Below are 21,717 nucleotides of genomic sequence, written 5' to 3'. Positions count from 1 at the left end.
TCAGAAAACCTTCCTTTACTCTTATAATCTCAATATGATAACAAATTCAAAGAAACAATCAAAGGATTTGGTTAATGTAATTTTCTTTTTATTATCCTTCATAATCTCTCTTGGTAATATCAGGATAGCTGAAAAGATAACTTACGAGAACTACCTGACTCAACCACTTAAAAGTATAAAATTTGTGGTAGCACTTAATCCTTTCATTTTCAATCTTATGTATATGCTTATATTCAATGCCTTTATGTTCATCCAAGGGCAGTGAAGTCAACACAGGGCTCTGAGCTGATGCAGAGATAACATTGCATTCAAATTTAGCAAAAAAAACTTGAATTTCCTTGCTTTTGTCAACCTGGATTACAGTTTCATGTGATAACTATTTAATGTAATTACAGTATTTTTAATCTGCTTTAAAATTTCAAACAAGCAATAGCTGTTACAAAGTTATAGTTTACCGTATTACATTTCTTATTAATTGTGGTTTTTTCAATCGCTGCAATCCAAACTGCTGCGGGTTTGTCAGAACTCTGTGGCATGTGCTTGCAATTCATGCCAGCTTTGAAAGAGATAGCTCCTGTATGACAGAAACAGGTAAAATGGGCTTCACCAAGACCTGCAGAAGTAGTGAATGGTGGTGTCCCTTGTCATTCCATCCATGCTTTTTTCTGTTCTGAAGCGCATTGATACAGATCACACACATGAAGGGTCGTGTAAATGAACCTTTTAATCAACTGTGGCAACAGCAGCCTGAAATGCTTGAATCTGTAAGAATGCTGGTACATGTGTTCATAATAAAAATATCATATCTGAGAGCCACAAGATTTTCATCAGTGTCCCATAAATACAGTCAAAAACATTTGAATTTTATTTAAAGAAGCAAACTATAAATGCAGGTTATGTGGCTGTATAGTAATAGGCATGTTTAAAAAAGTAATAACTTTACAGGTTTCAAGCATACAAAGGAAAATTTTGAAACCTGTTTTAAAAACAAACAAACAAAAAGCCTAAATTAGCTGATCTTTAAGCTGGATTTTGAAAGCAGCTTGAAAGCTATGTAAGTTCAGCGAGTCACTTGGAAAATCAGAGCCTTAGAATTCTATGCATGCAGGCAGCAGACCACAGCCTGAGTACCAAGCAATTTGCACCTCTGTTTTGGGCTTCAAGCTCTCGTCCTCCTATGTTAGGCCTTGGCAGACAACTTGGCTATTTGAACAGAATTACCTAGTGGTCCCACTTTTCCTCCCACAGTTCTTCCATACCTATTCCCTGGGCAGCAGTATCAAATGGCAGGGCAAAGTTCAGTGCAGCCTCTCCTTGGCAGGGTAACAAACCCTGCTGGCCAAGCTCTACAGAGGTGGACGTGGAATTGCCTGGAGAGAAGGTCTTTCTAGGAGACTTAGCAAAAAAGTTCATTCTTGCTAAGGACTCTTATTAAAGGACTGTTCTATTTGCATCTTCTTTCCAAAGAACAAAAATGATCAGTCTGTGTGTTCTGATGTAGTAGCTAGCTCCAGACTAACATGTTATTTTCAAATTACTTTTTTGAATGTTACATTTTTCTACACATTCCAAGAAGCAATTTGTAAAAAAATAACTACTTTAAATCAAAATTTATATGTGACATGAAAGCCCTTTATATGAGAACAGATCAGTTCAAGCTATATTTGCAGCTTTATCATTAAAAACAAACAAACAAACAAAAAAAAGCAAAACACACACAACTAAAATAACTTCATGCTAAGTTATCATTGAAACAGAACTCAATAAAACTTCTTGTTTTCAATTCCTTTTGTTTGCAGTGTTGGAAATTATTCTCTTCTCACTGACAAGCAATACCTGCTTGTTTGAGCTCTGGTGTTTTTCCCCCTGCGGTGTGTGCACCATGTGGTTGGTGGGCAGTGCAGCAAGGGTGGGCTGGTTACACCTGGCACTCTGTCGCTGGGACAATTTAACCTTTGCTTTGTCTGGATGGGTCCTTGCAAGGCACTTCCTTGATGAGCTGCACAGTGACCCTCTGGCAGAAATTTTACTATGGGTTATGTGCTGTATTTAGAAACATACCTCAGCACCCAAGGCCTTGTTGTTCAGGTCACTGAATGGAGAGGAGGGTATCTGGTGTTCATACCTGTATTGCTGTGCCCTGTGCATGGCCTGTCCCATTCCAACACTTCCAGAGACTTGCTCAGTTCATCTCTCTGCTCCCCACCAAAATCTTTATTCCAGCTGAGAGCTTGATCCTGAAGAGGGAAGAAGTCACCTATGGACACACAGGGTGTTCTATAGTTCTTTATCTTTGAAAACCAGGTTAGATGGGGCTCTGAGCAACCTGGTCCTAGTGGAAGGTGTCCCTGGCAGGGGGTTGGAAGGAGGGGATCTTTAAAGTCCTTTCCAACACAAAACAATTCAATGGTTCTGTGATCTTGTCTCATGAAATCGTGAGCTTGAGAGACATTTATGTCATATTTTGTGTTACAAATCTGTTGCATTAGATGACTGTAAAATTGCTGCAACAGGGAAAAAACTCCAACCATTTGTAACATTCAACCTTAATTCAAAGGATAGTTTTTCTCACTTTAATAGAAAATGCTCATAGAAAAGAAGTAATGCAAATGTTATTAAAGGGGCAGTGTGCTGTGTGTGATTTAAGCATTTAGCAGAAACCTTGTTTAGTCTGGAACTTTATTTGCTTCTGCTAAATGCCAGGATTTCTGTTGGACACATAAATTAATTTTAGAAAGTGTAAAAGCATACTGTGTTTTTAAAGAGGATGCTGTAATTTTTTTGCTATGTATTGGTTTCCATGAGAATTCCTAGAGGACTGTGTTGCTCTATAATTAGATTTGATTGCCTATGAACTTGATAAGTCTCCTGTAATGCTGCTGTGATAACTTTGGTCTTAGATTATGTAAGACCATTTTATGCATGTATGTTAACATGTATGCATGTTCACCAAGTCAGAGCATCACACTAAGGTTAGAAAAGAATGCAAAATCTCCCAGGAAGGAGAGCAATACTCACAATTGCTCTCATCCAGTTGACCTGAATTGTTTGGAAGAAAGAGAACTGTTTACTTTCATAGTAAAACTAGACTAGACTAGATGCATCCTAAGATGGGTATCTGAAACTAGTGGAAGGGTTCCAGTTACACAACAAAAAGTAGCTGCAATGTGCCATTTTTGCTTGGCACAATGTGGGTTTTTCTATCATAGAAGAGTGCACAAGGCCACATAATGAACACAGGCCACATTCAAAATATTGGATTTTCCACTTTTTCAGAAGAGTTCAGCTGAAAGTTACCAAATTTACAAAAAGCAAGACACCACTCTTTAATTACACCAGTGCTGAAGACTTCTAGACAAGTTCACATGAGCTGGAAAAACTGCCTGATACAATTTTTTCTTGAAACTTCAACTTTTTCAGGAGAAAGTTTTAATTTTTTTTCACAGTTAAACACATAAGTGCAATGATGGTGAATTAAAAAATCAACTGTTTCAAAGCTTTTGAACAGTTGAGTGGCACTGCCAACTATACAGCTTTTGTGGATATGGAATGCTGATTTTCATATGGCAAGGCAAAAGAACTCGTCAGTGAGTGAAGCAAAAAAAAAGCCCAAACCTGAAAACTTTCATTCTTTGTCACCCTAGCAAATATTTAATTTAGAAGACCTCCTTTCACCTGCCTTAAAAAGCAGGCAGAGAGGAGGCTACCCAGATGATTAAAGGAAAGGAACACCTCTCCTGCAAGGAAAGCAAGTCCCTTCCAACCCAAACGCTCTGTGATTTTCTGTTTCTTCATGAACTGCTTTTGCACGTCATCTTCCAACGTCATCTTTTATGTCTGGATTCTGAACAAAAGTCTAAATAAACAGTACATATGTCTTGTAAAGATCTACATATATATGTGCAGTTTCAGGATGGTCTATAAAAGGATCTCTTAGTGTCTACTTGCTGAATTCTGTAGAACATTTCTCAATGTTACAGTGAGTTACTCAACAAAACACAAGGAAACATCAGACCTTGTTGAAAATCAGGCTTAATAGGACAGACCACCAGTATAACTTACAGCTGTAGCTTTTGTACAAGCTTTGTGAACAAGATCAGAGATGCTGCATTGTGCATATTTTGTCAGATCAGGAAAATGAGGGTGGATGACACTGAAGCCTGAAATAAACAGGATTAGAAGCAGAAACTGTGGCCATTAAATGTAACCTACTTTGGCAGGGATGTTTTTTGCTTGTCTAGCAGGTATGCTTTTATTTATATTTATTTATGGACAGGCAAGGTACAGCAAGCTCAGGCTGTTCTAAGAGGAAAGTAAAGTATGGCTGTTTACTTCTGAGTGAAAAAAAACATACTGCAACTTGAACTTTATTGAGGCCTTCTGAAATTAGTCACCTTGGTAAACTTGCAATCCCTTAACATAAAGATGTTATACAGACCTCATGGAATGCCACTGGGCATTCTGTACTGCAGTATCTGCAGTATTTCCCATTGCCTGGCCACAGACTGTTTAAAAAAATCCTTCCACTGGAGATTTGTATCTCTCCTTTTCCCATGGTATTGCAGGAGAAAGTGTTTGCTAAATAAGCCTGTTTCATATGCTACTGACCAGAAACTACTCATGGATGCTGTAGATAATATCTCTGGAGCCTTTCTTAGTGGTTTCCAAATTACAGAGGAGCAAAGCAAATTCTCCAGTTGTGGCTGCCCCATCCCTGGAAGTGTTCAAGGCCAGGCTGGACTGGGCTTGGAGCAACCTGGTCTGGTGGAAGGTGTCCCTGCCCATAGCAGAGGGGCTAGAACTTGATGCTCCTGAAGGTCCTTTCCAATCCAAACCACTCCATTATATGATCCAATGATATTCTATCTAGTCATGTGAAAACATTGTAACATTTATGTTTTAAAAAAATAATACACTAATAATTTAAAAGATTCTTGATCTAGTGCTTACTACCATCAGATAAGTTGAAAAGAATTTTATTAATAGAAATTAGTAAACTGATTGTTTAATTCATTTTAAGTTTAATTTAAGTGCTAAATTTTCAGTGTAAGAGAAAATGTCACTGAAGAGGAAACAATAATAGGAAGGGGTTTAAAAGTCAGCAACTGGTTCTAAGTGAGCCTTAGATACTGAGTTTCAGCATGACTTGATAATTTTTAGCTCTCTATATATATCTTTTGAGTGGGAAGCTGGAATATAGAAACTGAGTGCTGTTTTAATTTTTAAACTGGTTTAAACCAGCTAGATTAGTGGAAACTAAATTGGAAGCAAATCCAGGGTCTTTTCTGCTTTGTTTTGTTGTGTTTTTCTTTTGAAGTATCACTGTTTGGGGACTTTCCCCTGGTACTGTTTGAAATTGTTTTATTGTGACACACTTGGTGGCTGATCTTTGGTAGATAGCAGAGATGCTGCTTTGGCTCATCCACACATTCTTGGATTAGAGCACTGAGGTTCTATATTCAGTCTTGCTAAATTTATGCTTATTATTTGGGTGGCTATATGAATGGTGCTCTTGCTCATCCACATTGAAATGCAATTAAAAGCCCTTTTCTAGGGATTAGATTCATCTTTCCCTGGGTTCCCAAAATCTCCAAGATCAGGGAGAATGAAACAATGTGCTGTGAAACAATTCTGCTGCAGCAGTTTTAAATTTAGACTATGGAATATGAGTGTCTGTTAAAATTTCAGTGAGGAATTACATACCAACTACAAGTACTTGCAAGCTGCATACATTACTTACATCTGTGCTTTGGGTTATGTCTGAAGCCACCACACTCTGCCTCCTGAACAAAAATGTTTTTCATCTTTGTCTCTGAGCATGTTTAGTAAAATTAAAATTTTCAATTTAGATTGAACAAAGAATTACAAGATCATAAATAGGAAAAGTCTGCCTAGTTGTGCTTTTCTTTTCCTAATAATGTCATTAAGGGAATATTATACTACACAGAAGAGTCAAGGTAGGACAGCAAGAAATGCAAAGCAATCTACTAATATTGTGGAAGGCAATTGGATGTTATTTAAACGGGCAGTAAATTAACTATTTTAAGTGTTTCCTTTTACTTCAAACAGGTGGCTCAAGCATGCTATCTGGAGTTCATTTACAGTCAATAGATTCATGGCTAATAATTTAAAAATACTTCCTGAAAGTATTATAACCAAAATGTGACAGTCAGCCTGAAGCCTGAATGAAGATGCATTCTTTTTTAAGGAGCAAAAAGCACCTACATTTAACCAAAATGTATTTGCAAGGATTTTGATGAAATTTACCTGAGGAGTCCTAGGACACCTTGGTTTTATTTGCCGTATTTATTACACTCAGTATACATTGAAAAAAAAAGATGATGTTGCTGCAATGATGTCAGTTCCTGGCAGTGTAAAGATGTGTGTGATAGGTCTGATCAATGCATGAGCTTTAGCATTTCCATATCACTCTAGCTGAAAAAGAGGGAGGCAAGGGAGAAATCCTTCTTTGAAAAATCTTCAGGGATATTTTGCAAAGCTGACAAGGAGAGTTCTGAAAATGCTCACAATGTTTGAAGTTTTACACATATGTTTGAAGTTTCACACATATTCTTATGCAGGGAACTGGTTTGGGTTTTTTCCTTCCTTGAAAGGTCATCACTAGGAATAGCTGGCCATATACAGAAGTTAAGGGGAAAAAAATTCTTTAGGTATTCTCACAGGAATTCAGATAAATATTGTATCTTTCAAAATATGTGGGGTTTAAACTAATATTTCATTCAAAAAACAGTGGGGTTTTTTCCTTCTTCTTTTTTTTCTTAAAGCCTCTGCCTCCTTGTCATGACTCTAAGGAATCTATGCAGGTGTATAAACAGCACTGCAAAATAGCAGAAGAGTACCACGAGGTCAAGAAAGAAATTGCTCTTCTGGAAGAAAGAAAGTGAGTAACTTTCCCAAAGGATTTACTGTCCTATATTCTCTTTGTAAAACCCTGTTTGAAACATGGAAGTTTAACATTGTATTTTCTCACCTTCTATACAGATGTTTATATATGTATATACTTATTTATACATATTTTATAATTGTGGCCTTCCAGTATCTAAAGGAAGCCTAGAAGAAAGATGGAGAGAGACTATTTATAAGGGCCTGGAGTGACAGGACAAGGAGAGTGGCTTCAAACTGACAGAGGGCAGGGATAGATGGGATATTGGGAAGAAATTCTTCCCTCTGAGCATGGTGAAGCCCTGCCACAGGTTGCCCAGAAAAGCTGTGGCTGCCCCATCCCTGGAAGTGTCCAAGGTCAGGTTGGACAGGGCTTGGTGCAACCTGGTCTAGTGGAAGGTGTCCCTGCCCATGGCAGGGGTTGGAACTGGATTATCTTGGGGGTCCCCTCTAACCCAAGCCATCCTGTGATCCCATGGTTTCGTGCCTCTGCCTGATGAGCACAAGTTGGCCATTCCTCTGTAGGACCTACTGGGGCCACCAAGGGCTGTCACAGTTCAGTTTTGTGGGTGTCCCTAAAAGCTTCACTGGCAGCCTCCAGGTCACGTAACAATCCAGTTCATCTGGTGTAGGTTCCTTTTCAATTTTAGTTTTTTCAATAAACATTGCGCGCTTTAATGAAGAACAAAATGGATCCTCATTTAGGCTTAGAATCCTTGACAATATTAGTAAACATGTTTTTTTGTACACTGGGTCAATATACACTGGCATTTCAGGTGTTCATACCCAAAGTGAATAAGCTGGAGGCTTTTTTTCTTGTTTATGGCCTGTACCCACAGCCCTGTCATCTTTTGCCTGACTACTAAATGGCAAAGTGCACTCTGGCTGTTGGTCCCTTTCCACAAGAAACCTGAAAAAGAAATTCAGAGAGAGGAAAGAAGGTGAATAGTGAAATCTCTGCCCAGCTGACCCTGCAGCTCAGCCAAGTTTGCATCCATGGGAATCTTCAGCTGCAGAAGCAAGAGGGATACTTGAAATCCTGTAGTCTTACAAGACAGCCAAAGAACTCCCTGAATCCAAACTATGCAGGGTAAGAAAGTGAGATGTCTTTACCTGGGTTGATGGCTAGAGCCATAATATAGTTACTTTTTGCCTAAAGTGTCAAAGCTAGTTGAAATTTCCCACTGCAAACCCCCTTCCACTGAAGGATCAGTGTGGCACTCAGATGCTGACAGACTGGAACAAAAGCTAAAAAAGATGATGACCAATGTCATGGGAAAATGCATTTTGCATTTGATTCATATTTGCAGTGTTTGCATTTGATTCACCATTAATTGAACTTGGCCAATCAAAAGTAATTAGTATTTTTAAAAAGATTAGAAGATAAGTAATTTATTTTAAATTTGCAATGATTTTTCAATTTGGTTGTCTGATACAAGCTGCTTACATATGTATTTAGCAATCAATTCAGTGGAAACCGTGTGTCTTTGTCTACTCTGAAAATCCAAGCACAATATAAAATATTAAATGACTCTTTAAGTGCTTGACTTTAGTTGTATAAACACCAAAGGTAGCCTTCAATCATTTTGGTTTTCGAGTCTACTAATATCAATCCATTATTATTATTATTATTATTATTATCATTATTGGCACAACTCTGAATCAGTTATGCCTATTTATGAAGAATGATTGGAGCCCATGAAAATGAGACGTTCACATATATTTTTGAACTTTCCAGAATTTAAAAAAAATTGCTGTTTGAATGCAATTTTTTTATCTATAAGTCTCCGGTACTAGCTAAATTAGAAATGGTTTGGTTCTTGAGAATGGCAAGTACATGCAAAAAATTATTTACCTGAACTCACAATTATCCTAATCAATCTCTGAGCCCAGAGGTCAGCCTCTCAGAGCTGCTTATCTTGGATGAATTAAAGGGCTTCAGGCTGGCATTCTCCTTCATTCCACCAGTGGATGTCAACAGTGGAACAATGTCAGGAGGCTCCCACCGCTGCTGTCTTTGCTGAACCTGTTCTGGGAATTCCATGCCCCAGTAAACAGATGTTATGAGTGGCTGTATAAGGCAGCAAATGGAATTATATTATTGAGACCCACATGTACTTTCTAATTACATATTTGTAGCCTTCTATTCACATGCTGTATAGCTGTGAAACGCCCAAACATAACAAATATCAGGGCAGCACCTTTCACACCTCCCATGTGTCTTAATCTGAAAAAGCGATCCTACAGCATTGGGATCAAGGATGTTTAATTTCCTCACAAGCTGGTGCACTATGGTTGCCTGATTTTGGCATTTAACAAACTGCAAGTGCAAATTGAAGATATTTTTTTCTCCAGATGTGGCTTGTTTATAACTCTTTCCTCCAAGTAGATTATCCATTTTGTAGTATTTTGGAGTGAGTCTCCTGCCTTCCTCCATTGCATATCTTTTCTTTCTGGAGCAGTCTGTTTTTATTAAACCCTCTAGAAACTAATTGGAACCTCTTTACCACATGGTTTGGTTGAAATTGAAAGGTGGATTAAAAAGTTATTAGGACACATGTAACTTTACACACATGTAAGCGAACAAACCTGAACACGACAGACTTGATTTTTATTTAAAGCTAGATAGAAAAGAAGTATAAGTGTGGAGGCAAAGGAATAAGCAAGAAGTAAAAGGGAGTTTTGCTGTCATGTTCACTGATTTATGTCTAAAAACATTCTCAGCACTTACAGTAAGAGAGTTAAAAGCAGTTTAGGGACTAGCATATACTGAATGAAGAGTGGATTATAATGGCTGGGGTGGCATGCATGTTTTGCATTGTGTGTGTCCATATAAGTACATATGTGTATATAAATACATGTGTACATTCTTATATATGTATACACTTATATATGCACCTCATAATTGTGGCCTTTCACTACCTGAAAGGAGCCTGCAAGAAAGATGGAGAGAGACTATTTACAAGGCCATGCTGAGATAGGACAATGCAGAATGGTTTTAAACTGATAGAGAGTAGGTTTGGATTGGATTTTAAGGAGAAATTCTTCCCTGTGAGGATGTTGGGGCACTGGAAATGGTTTCCCAGACAGCCCTGGCTGCCCCATCACTGGAAGTATTGAATATTCCGTTTTAAAAAGGGAAGAATGCTTTCACTTGTCTAAAAAGTCTGATGAGATGCACAAGTTTTTAGCCTCAAAACCAATTACAATCAAACTCAAAACATAGACTTTGCAATTTTTTAAATTTGCCCCTGCTGTGGGTGTCTTCTTCTACATTTGAATTTGAATGTATGGAAATGAAGATTCCCAATTGTCTACTACACCTACTATCTATTGTCTATTTCTCTTAAATACTATTTTGATAAAATGGACAATGATCAAGTTGCATCCCTTGTAATGGGAACAAACAGCTTTTATAAGCGTTTTTCAGTCTGCATTTTTACCAAAGGCAATCACAAATGCTGTTGGATGGTATCCTTGCCAGTGCTCCCAAATTCTCTCCACAGATCCATTCACCTGTGTCATTCCAATGACAAGTCTCACCTGGCAGTTTCTGTACCTGTGGTGCCTGTGACAGTACATAGAGGATGCTGAAGGCTATGACTGACAGAAAAAAGCGGAAAATGGATCGAGCAAATATTTTTTATTTGTTGGCTAGGACAAAGAAGTAATGTTAACCTGACACATATCTGTACAGGTATTAGAGCTTCTTAGCAAAAAAAAAAAAAAAAAAAGGAGTAGAGTTAATTCTACTTTAAATAATTTTTGTTCCAACCTCCAAAGTTCAGTGTAACCTGTCCTACATGAAATAATATATACAGGTATATTTTTATATTATTTTATAAGACATAGCAAGTTGTACATTTATTATTTTAATAAAAGTGAAAACCATTGAATCTTTTACAACTTTTCAAAGGCTTTTACTTCTGCTTAGCTTGATGTGTAATGTGAGCATCGAGTACAGCCAAAGTAAAAAGTCAGTGAAGCAAAATGACAAGGGCTGCTTTTCATCAAGGTGAGAACAAACTTAATTACTTGTTCTCTTTTGTGCAATATACATGGCAAGAGAATGTACTAGGATGGCAGTGGGAGAGAAGATGACAAGTAATTCACGGGAAAATGGGAAATGTGAGAAAGAAAAGGAGGTTGTATCAAAAAAGGGAAAATCAAAGGACAAAGCAAATAAAGATGGGAAAAGAAGTTACTCAGGAATAAAAAAGGAAGCAAGAATTTGAAAGAACATTGGGTAGATTTTTTTGCTAATTTAATCATAGCTTCGTTTGCTGTCTTCACTCACACTCTTCACATTTATGCCAGCAATACATAGTACAAGGGAAAAAACCACTCTGGAATGGGAGACATGATTGAAAATAAAGAAAAGGGTGTGGAAGCGAGAACACACCACATTTAGGGCACAGAATGTAATTTAATTTATGTTCCAGAAACACACACGTATTTCCATAACAGATGGTTTTGGGTATCTAACTTTGGGTGAAAGGGATGAGATGGCTGGTTATTTTGAGCACTTGTTATATTGCTATTACTAGATAATGACCCTGGATTATGTAGTTAAATATTAGAGTTGCCATGGTTGCTAGCTGTATCTTATATTCTTAGCACTGCATGGTTATCTCTTTTTCCTCCCCCAGACAATTCTAATATAAATCTACAGAAAAGATCATTTGATCACCACCTGGTTTAGGATCACTTGTTCTCTTGGCCATGGATATGATTTCTTTTCCTTTTTTTACACATTAGAGTAGACACAGAATCATAGAATTGTTAAGATGGGAAAAGACCTTTAGGATTATCAAGTCCAACCACCAGCCCAGCACCACCTCCCTGTTCACCATTAAAGTGTGTCCTCCACTGCCACCTCCACATGTTTTTTTACCTGCTCCAGGGATGGTGACTCAACCACTTCCCTGGGCAGCCCATTCCAGTACTTTACAAACCTTTCAATGAAAAACTTTTTCCTGATATCTAATCTGAACCTCCCCTGGCACAACTTTAGGCCATTTCCTCTCTCCCTATCCCTTGTTCCCTGGGAGCAGAGCCCAACCCTTACCTGGCTGCACCCTCCTGTCAGGGAGTTGTGGAGAGTGAGAAGGTCCCCCCTGAGCCGCCTTTTCTCCAGGCTGAGCCCCTGCAGCTCCTGGTGCTCCAGACCCTTCCTCAGCTTTGTTCCCTTCTCTGGACACACTGCAGCCCCTCAGTGCCTCTCTGATAGGGAGAGGACCAGAAGTCCTCTGGTAGAAGAAGTCCAGTTCTGATAGGGAGAACTGGACCAGAACTGGACCAGAAGTCAGGACCTGAGGAGTGGCCTCAGCCATGCCCAGCACGGTGGAACAGTCCCTGCCCTGCTCCTGCTGGACATGCTGTTGATGATAAAATCCAGCATCCCACTGCCCCTCTTGGCAAATAGCATGCAGTGAAGATGACTGCTTCATTTTGTGGGAGCCTTTCATATGTTTTAGCTTGCTCTCATGACCAAAGGACTGTTTCTGTGCTTTTTAGTCCAGAGGATGTCTCCAGGTACAGTTTCTTGAGTGTCTTTCCCAACACTGTGAAGACAAGTAGTTTTCAGACCTCTAGGTACTTCAGAAGAAGATTGGTGTAAACCTTAAAGGCAACATTTTAGCTCGATTTTCCCATTCTAGACCTGTTTTTTCATCATCTCACATGTATGCAAAATATATGTTACTTGCCAAATACTAGAAATTAAATTACAGCTTTTCTAATACAAAGAGAGACCTCCTCTTCTAGAGGAAGTGTCCTTGCCTTTGGAAGGTCCTTTCCAACTCAAACTGTTCTGTCATTCTATGACCTTTTATATGTTAGCATCTGAGACACATTTTCTTTTATGTTAAAGCAGACTTTAATGTCTTTAATGGTGTTTTTTTTTGATTTATTAGTAGACTTAGGCAAGGACAATCTCCTCAAGACAGCAGTTACCTTGCAGGGTCTCATAATTCCCCCTGATGAAAGCCATGCCAAATGTGGGAAGAGAAAATGACCTTATGGCCGCCAGTACACAGCAGTTGTTGGAGCAGATACTGTACTGCCACAGATGCCTGATCCTGAATACCTTGTTCACAATGGGGAAAAGGCAGATCTGAGTCTTTGTATTCTGGAAACTGTTTTCCTTGTGTCAGTCTATCTCTAAATACACGTATCTCCAGGCAGATTTATCTGCTTAGTCTGTCACTTTTCTTTGTATTTATTCCTTGTGAATATGACTGTTGAGGAGCTCTGTTCTCTGCATGCTTAGTCATTAAGGCCAGAACAAGAGAAATAACTTCCCTAAGACAGTGCTATGTTTTTCTCCTGCTTGTGGTTGATGGGTTTATGATGCAAATCACTAATGTTGCCTCCCAAACCCCTCCCCAAAAAAGAACCCTTCAAGTACACATTACAGATTGGCTCAAAGCTTTGAGTACCTCAGCACTAGTTTGGAAAATACCTTATCAATACTGTTAATATTTAAACTTGGGGTAACCATTAACAGAAAGCACAGATTACACAGTGCTACATCTATTTATTAAGCATCCACAACAAGGTCTAGATGGTGCAAGAGCTTAGCATGGTGTTCTTTAACCTCTGAAAGCTAAGTTCAAATCTAGGATTAGATCAGATGTAAATGTTAGTTACTGTCCTCATCCTTTTGTGAGCTTCCTAAACTACACCATTCATAACATTTAGTAATTCCCTGGTACTCTAATTTTAGATCTGTGGCAGGCTGACAGTATTAGCCTGAAACATCACCCTATCCTGTAAACAGGTGTTGATCCTGATGGGAAAGGACTAAGTAGGTTCTGCTGACTCAGAAGTGGGCAATTTTACTACCTCAGTGCAAGGAAACTGCTTTCTGTGAGGAAGGTCCAAGAGTGTGGACTACAACAATGATTGTATTTTGATTTTAATGCATTTATAGTTTGTTTGATAGCAAATCTAAATCCTCGGGAGGGGGGAGGGAGTTATCTGGGCTGCTTGAATATTACTGGAGAGCAGCATGAAAGCCAAGCCTGCAGAGAATGTCATCAAATCAGAGCTGACCTTCATTACTGGAGCTGTCTGAGTTTGCACGTTGTCTGTCTGTGCCTCTCCTGGCTCAAGTCCAGGAGGGTCAATGCCATTCCTTTTCAAGTCCTGAAAGTTTCCACAGAAAAGGTTTACCCACTTTTAAGATGCTGTGATTACGTAGTAATCAGTGTGTTCACTGCATCTCCCTTTCAAAAAGCTCATGAGTGTAAGAAAAGTAAGGAAGAATGATTCTGAATTCATTTGTTTGGACACTTCTAATTTAACAGTCTGTAATTTGAAAGAGCTTAATTTAGCCCTTCAGTCCAACATTGCACCAGAGAATAATTGCAAAGAAATACTGCAGAAGTTCTTATTTGGTCTCCAGAGATAAAAATCTTCCAGAGGAAGTCCAGGGAGAAACAAAAACAAAACCAACCAACCAACCAATAAACCAGAAAAAAACCCCCAAACATCTGGAGTTGTAAAAACTCATTGTCCCTGAATATATTTCTCACATGAAATCATTCCTCCATGGTCTCAGGCCCATGAAAAGGAGCTGTCTAGCAAGATCGTCTTGACTTCTGTGAAAACTGGTTGATCTAGAATGGCCCAGCCACAGAGAAATGAACCTGTTAGAGGCTTGCTGTGTTTAAAACTTGTACAGCTATATTGTGTTAAATGTAAACAGAATTCTACTGAGCAAAAATACCCTCTTGATGTTTCCTCTCAAAGGCCTGACTGAATGCACCTGTCACCAGGTGAAAGGAAACAGAAGAGGCTTTGCTGCAGCATAGCTGCTCTGCCTTACCTCAGTAGTATAAAACAAAGCTATCATATAGGAGGATGCCTTTGGCTGATTTAAAAATTCTGTAACAGCTGCCAACTCTTCTCTTTTTTTTTTTTTTTTAATCTATGGGAAGCACAGCTGGTAGAAATGGCTGTACCAAGAATCTGTTCTAACTTGTGAATCCTTGAACTGCAGTAACCATGACTGTAAACAGTCAACTAAACCATGGGCAAACTCTGCTATCACTGAAAGCTGCAGTAAAGACAGAGGAAGGTTAACCTGATCCTAAACGAAGGCCGCACAGAAGTGTTTGTCAAAAGGCAGATTTACAGTTTTGCTGCTCTGTGTGGTAGCTTTTCAGCCACAAGTAACACAAGTGATCAGCAAACACAGGAATGTTATCTTTTCATGAACACTCTGACCTGTGGGAATAGAATTGCTGAGCTTTAGGAATTTCCTGTCTGAAAGCACTGGTCTAGCCTGACAAGTGGGCTCCTTTAGGGACTGCAGTGAAATCTATCCACTATGAAGGCATGAACAACTTCCCACTGATGATCTACAAATACTGTTTTGACGTGACTGAGAAATAAAGTCACAGGGCTATGAACAGTTAAAAGATTAACTAATCTCTGAGATAGAATGATCAAAAGAACCTCTTTTAGAAGAGACTTCCTGTAATGGGTGAATTTTTGACTTAAAGGGAAAAGAAACCCAGAGGCCAGGCTGGCCTGGTGGGTGACTAAGGGGAGAGCAGTTAGATTCTCTGTGGGTTACTCATGCCTTCAGCGTGTTTTAAGACCTCTTTTATCTCAACTTATGCTGAGGTAATTTCAGTTGAAACTATACAGGAAACTCCAGCTCCTGGCCAGCTCTGGGAATACAAGGCACTGTGTGACTCCATCTGGAAAAGTCACAGCTTGAATCCTCTTGTGTCTGTACTTAGGAGGACCAGGAGGGGTCAGGTTTGCAGCTCTTCCTCAGCAATAGGGCTAAGACCTGACTCTAAACATGTTATAGAAACAATATATCTAGCTCAGATTCAGTGCCTACTACTTATTGGATTTGTTTGTAGTAGAGAAAAGGAAACCAGGCACACTTCACAGAACTTACTGATAAATCTAACCAACCAAACAAAAGCACCTCACTCTCTTTCAGCGATACCTGGTATTGAGAGAAAAAGAAATTGTTGTTCTTCTGGCAAAGTATTAGCAAGTCATCTCTAGGAACTTGTTTCTCCACTGTGAATTGTGTGCTCAACTCTTACTGAAGTTAGAGATCACAGAATCATGCAATCAATAGAATAGTTTTGATTGGAAGGGACCTTAAAATTCATCCAGTTCCAACCCCCTTGCCATGGGCAGGGACACCTTGCACTAGACCAGGTTGCTCCAAGCCCCATCCGGCTTGTCCTTGAACATTTCCAGGGGTGGGGCAGCCGCAGCTTCTCTGGGCAACCTGTGCCAGGAGCTCACCAGCCTCAGAGGGAAGAATTTCTTCCCAGTATACCATTTCCTGATGTCTTTCAGTTTAAAGCCATTCCCTTGTCTTGTCACCTGTGTCAAGAGTCCCTCTCCAGATCTGTTGGAGCCCCCTTTGTACTGGAAGGGGCTCTAAGGTCTCCCCAAAGCCTTCTCTTCTGCTGAACATTCCCAAATACAGACACAGCATTTTTCAGGCTTGGTCACTGAACAGCAAACCAATCCGAGATTTTGGAATCTTAGTCTTTTAAAGGTGTGAAAAATGCGTATTTTATGATTGGCTTTGGGCAAATATTAAAATGAATATTACATGTGTTGTGTTAGAAAGTTATCCTGTATTAATTCTCTTAAGTAGTGTGTTAAATATAGTTTTAGGTTACAAAAAATGTTAAAATAGAAACTATGCTATGTAGGATGCTTTTTTAAAGAAAGGACTCGCAGCAAGATGGCAGCCACAGGACACCTAAATCTTTCAAAGAAAAAGAATTTATTGCTCTCTTATCAGAAGAAATGAACTACTTCCTGCCTCGAAGGCGCTGTTAGGATTCAGAGGAAGAAGTTGACACTGACCAGACAGAATCCTCTGTCTGAATGGAATTTATGCATCAAGTATGAGGTGTATGAATATGCAAGAGGCTATTGTTTTTAAGGGTTAATTCTCTGTTAACAGGGGTCCTTTTTTGGGCTTATGCTGCCCAGAAAAAGGTACCGGGACTGTCCGTAACTCTGTTTCTATTGTCTCACATTGTCCTAATTCAAGTTGTCCAAATTATTATTACTCTAATTATATTGCTATTTTTATAACCATTTTATTACTATTAAACTTTTAAAATTTTAAAAACAAATGATTGGCATTTTTCACAAAGGGAAAAAACAGGACTCTAAAAGATTCATTTTCTATGTCCTCGTTTCACACAAGTTCAAGTAATAAAAACGAAGTTAACAACACACACAGCCCATCTTTGACCTAACACAGGACAACAAATTTTTGCCTACTGCCACTTTTAATAATTGAGGGGTTTTTTTCATAACCATCAGAAAGGAGCTGATTGCCAGGCTGGAGCAAGTGGAAAAAGAAAGTATGGATGCTGCTCGGCTGGCTAAGGAGTACGCACAGCTGACAGAGGAGAACCGGACGCTGAAGCTGGCCCAGATGCAGTGCGTGGAGCAGCTGGAAAAGCTCAGGATACAGTACCAAAAGAGACAGGGCTCCTCATAACTCCCAGCTAGCTCGTGGGAGGCACTTCATACAGGAATGGAAAACAGATTTTAAAATAAAGATCTGTTTAATGTGTTACAACACTTTACTACGGATACAGAGCATGTAAAAGTCTGAATTTGATTTTATGCTTGCCACCTAGTAGCTTAATATAATGGATATTTCATCCATTATATAATGAATGTTTTATTTCAAGTAACATAATTGAAGTTAAGCTATCCCCATTATATGTTCTAGTGGATCAGGTTTCTTTTCTAAACATATTTCTTCCAATTTAAGAAGATATGGACACACTAGAAAATTATATAAATAGTCTCTGTGTTGGAAATTTGGATCATACTAAGGACTGGGACAATGTTAATATATGGAATACATGTATGTTAATTTTAGTTTGGTAAATTCTTTTTAAATTATTTTCCTTATGCATAAAGTGTTTGGAAGTTATCTTGAAGCAGATCTCCTCACTAGTAAAAACTATGCTTGATGTCAACTTCACACTGTTGTATAAAATCTGAAAAACTGCACATTAAAAATTGAAGTTACAAAATCATTTTTTATCAAACAAATGCACTTCCAGTGATAATTTGCAAGTTATAAAATTAAAAAGAAACAGATGAGATCAAACTTTCCTTCCTTAAGTGTACAGATTACTTGAGTGCCTTTTTATTGTACTTTTAGGCATGCAAGAAAGGAAAAATTAATATAAGAATCATAATTTCATCATAGCTTCAACTGAGACTATGTCAGTAAAATTATTGTAAGGCTCTTTTGTTCTTATTTCCTGGTCTATTTTGGACCATAACTGGCTGTAAGTAGGGATGGGAGTTCTGTGATACACAAATTACTGGAAAGTAAAATGTCAGTTTTACTTGCTCTATTTATCCCTGTATTTTCCTAGATCAACTTAAAAATCTTCATTATACTTCCATTTCTATTCATAGAGATTTTTTTTCATTAAGAGTGGATGTAGAAAAGCCCTTTTATGTTCTAAATGTTCTCAAATCACCCTGTATTTTAAACTCTGCTTGTCAGGTGCAGCTTGTTACATCTTCATGAGCTTAGAATTCAACTTAAATGTGTTACTAGTATTGTGTCTTAGTAATTGAAAACTCTGAACTTAAGATTTGCACCAGGACTTTATCTTTGATTATTATCATTAATCTATCATGAAAACGGAATTTCCTGTTAATCAGAACAATTCCTGGCAGCAAAGGGGACAAAAAAAGAATTACAAGCTGCCTGTAATTTATCTGTGCTAACTGCCTACAGTATTCCCTGCAGCACCGGTGGGAGAAGTGGCTCTGTGTTGCTCCAAGCACCTGGCATTGCAGCAGGAGAGCATGAAGAGGTAGGAGGAGAGGACAACCTTGTTTCCCCTTCTCCTCCTGAGCCTCCAGGGCAGCGTCAGCATCCAAACTTGGCACTGCTTCCTGCTGTACCTGGGAAATCACCACTCCTGAGGCATGCACTTCCCGCTGGAATGCTCCCTGAGCAGTGGAACACTGTATTTATTCCTCTTATTATCTGAGGATCCAATTTTCCTTGTACTTTGTGGAAGTTGAAGAAAAAATAACGTAGTTAATAAAAACCACTTGGAATATTAGGCCTGGAAGTGCTGGAAAAGTCTTGTCTGAGTTTTGCACTGTTGGGAAATAGAACTTGAAATCAGAGCTTTGCTTTGAGCACAGAATACCAAAAAAACTAGAATTACCCTTTTTTGCCTGTGTTTGTGTGTTTTGAACAAGAGAATTCTCATTTTAAAATAGTTTGTCATTTTAGTCAAAGGTTTTTCCATCTAGCCTTGAAAACTTCATGCAGTCAGATTATGTCAGTGAATTCACTGAAAGCCATATAAAGTACATAACATTAGTTTATTGACAGACTGTCTTTGGATGCAAATGGATCAGACAGCAGACCTTTACTTAAAAATAACTGTGTTCACCTTGAAATTTTCTATTTAAGTGCAGTCACCATGCTTTAGATATCAGAAAAATTACAGACCATATGCTGGGAGAAAAACCTGAGTGAGAGCCACAGTCAGGTGGAGAAGGAAAGCTGGGCCTCATTTGTGGCAATCAGCACTTGGAGAATAGTCAGGGAATATGTTTTTCCTAACCTGTAGGTACTGACCAGTATAGAAGAATTCAAGAAATATTTTACAGATGTGCAGATGCCAAATTTTTGATGTGGTCCAGCCTACAAGCCTGGATAAATATGAAATTCTTAAACCATACCAAACTAATTTAAGTCATAGATTTATATTCAGCTTGGACTTTAGCTATGTGCAATCAAATTTTCCTCCTGCTTTTAGTTATGGTTAAAGTAAAAAATAACAGCTTTGTATGAACATATTTGCCTGCATGCATGCTCATGTGCCTGAGAGCTGGAGCTCAGAGAAATTGTATCACAATTCAAATGAGTAAAACTCATATAGAAGTACCAAGGATGAAAAATTTGTGTCTCTTGAAAATTGTTTTAAAAAAAAAAAATATTTGGGGAAGTGGGATTCAAAGGCAAGAAGGTAGGGAAATGGAATTTTCCAAAAATATTCATAGGCAAGTTAAATTAAAATGTGGCATAGTCCGCATAATGCAGAAAATCATCCAGGTGTTGAAAAGAGTAAAGGTAGCTGGAACGACCTTCTGAGAGGTAACTGCTGTATCTATCATCCATCCCTTGATTTGTTTATCAAGAGCATAATAGTGAAAAATATTCTCACATTCAGTAAGTCTCCAATTTGGACATGCTGAGTTTTTCTCTAGATACAGTGGAGCTCTTCTGACTAAATAGCTGAAATTAGACTTTTTAATAAAGCATTTATCATACTGATCCTGTATTTTCCATGTAGACAATATGGTTTGTGTTCTGGTTGAAGTGGTCTGCATGTTAGGTCCTGTTGTATCTATCACACTATAAAAACAAGTTTTATACAATTATTTCACAGATGTTTTTAGAATTTCAAAAACTTAGAAGCCAGTTTTTGAAATCAAGTACCAAAGAAAGGTTCAATTTTATAACATTTGACTACAGCCTGTGAGAACTGCAGCTGTATGGCAGACAAAGTGTATTTCTTGCTGTTATCCAGGTTATTCAGGTTAGCAGAAGTAAGCATGCCACTACCATGATGAATGCATTTGCTTCAAACCACTTAAGGCACAGCGAAGTACATGGGTTTGAAACAAAAACAAGACCTGTGCTTTCCATTTTCTATCATTGCTAAACAACTTCCTTCCCTCGTAAAGAATGCTGAACAAACTCAATTTAAGGCTTCCAGTTAGCAAGGATATGACTCATGCAGTCGTGAAACAGCCAGAGCCAAGGGTGACTTGACGCTTGGAACATCTGGAAGATGAGGAGCTGTGAGTTTGAGTTCGGTGCCTTTTAAAAAAGAAAAACTTTCCCTTTTCAGGATTGCCTCTATTCTGTCTGATTTTGTGAATTAATGATCTTTGGAAGTGTGTCACCTCCCACCAGAGGCTTCCATCATCTAGGCCTTTGTAAAGATTACACACTGTTAACAGTGGGGACAGGTGGGACAGAGAGGTGTTCTCAGCCTTCTTTTGGCTTGTGTGCTCGGGGACCTCTGCCACGCGCCACTTTGCTGCTTCATCTCCAGTCACAGGACACCTTGCAGAAATTAGCTAGTCACAGTAATAACCATAAACCATTTGATGGCTTTCCCTATCTAAAATTCTTTTATTGATCAACACACAAAGTGGAAGCGTCTAAAGGAACAGAGGAGACTTGTGTCGCCATGATATTTTCTGAAAAATCCCTTTGCCAGGATTTTTCTCCTGAGAAGCTGAGAAGCCTCAGAGGAAAAGAAAAACAATAATTATCTGCTGCTGTGTAATGCAAGAGGTGCATCTTTGATTGGTCCATGTTGGTTGTTTCTAATTAATGGCCAATCACAGTCAGCTGACTTGGACTCTATGAGAGTCACGAGCTTTTATTATTCATTCCTTTCTATTCCTTGCTAGCCTTCTGATGAAATCCTTTCTTCTATTCTTTTAGTATAGTTTTAATATGTCATTTTCTTTTAATATAATATATATCATAGAGTACTAAATCAGCCTTCTGAAACATGGAGACAAGATTCTCGTCTCTTCCCTCATCCTGGGACCCCTGTGAACACCACCACAGACTTGTCAGGAAGAGTCTTGCCTCTCTGTCAGTGGGGGGTACAAAATGTGCAATGGTGGAAGAACAGGGCTGCAAGGAAAGGAAGTTTGGTCCAGGCAGTGATGTAACAGGAACAAAACCTGGGTGCTGCCATGACTTTTGTCTCCCATCTTCATACTTCCACA

At 38.7% G+C, this 21,717-nt stretch overlaps 1 protein-coding gene across 7 annotated transcripts in view; it reads left to right on the top strand.

Annotated features, from left to right (window-relative positions):
• The window catches only part of MAP3K7CL (MAP3K7 C-terminal like), a 31,672-nt gene extending 12,659 nt beyond the window's left edge, over window positions 1-19,013 (top strand). For 3 of the 7 annotated variants that reach the window (XM_031064221.1, XM_031064219.1, XM_031064222.1), the window contains 2 exons: window positions 6,786-6,901; window positions 18,680-19,013. In XM_031064221.1, coding sequence (XP_030920081.1) covers window positions 6,786-6,901; window positions 18,680-18,938 — 375 coding nt within the window. In that variant the 3' untranslated portion in view covers window positions 18,939-19,013. Of the gene's footprint in view, window positions 1-6,785; window positions 6,902-10,409; window positions 10,570-17,229; window positions 17,973-18,679 lie in introns of those variants that run through there. The other 4 variants (XM_031064224.1, XM_031064223.1, XM_031064220.1 and 1 more) reach the window with 3 other exon arrangements.
• The last annotated feature ends 2,704 nt before the right edge of the window (window positions 19,014-21,717 follow it).

The sequence above is a fragment of the Geospiza fortis genome, unplaced genomic scaffold (genome assembly GCF_000277835.1).
Source record: "Geospiza fortis unplaced genomic scaffold, GeoFor_1.0 scaffold283, whole genome shotgun sequence".
Taxonomy (NCBI): Eukaryota; Metazoa; Chordata; class Aves; order Passeriformes; family Thraupidae; genus Geospiza; species Geospiza fortis.
Note: the sequence above shows the minus strand (reverse complement) of the source record. Positions and strands in the feature narration are given on the sequence as shown.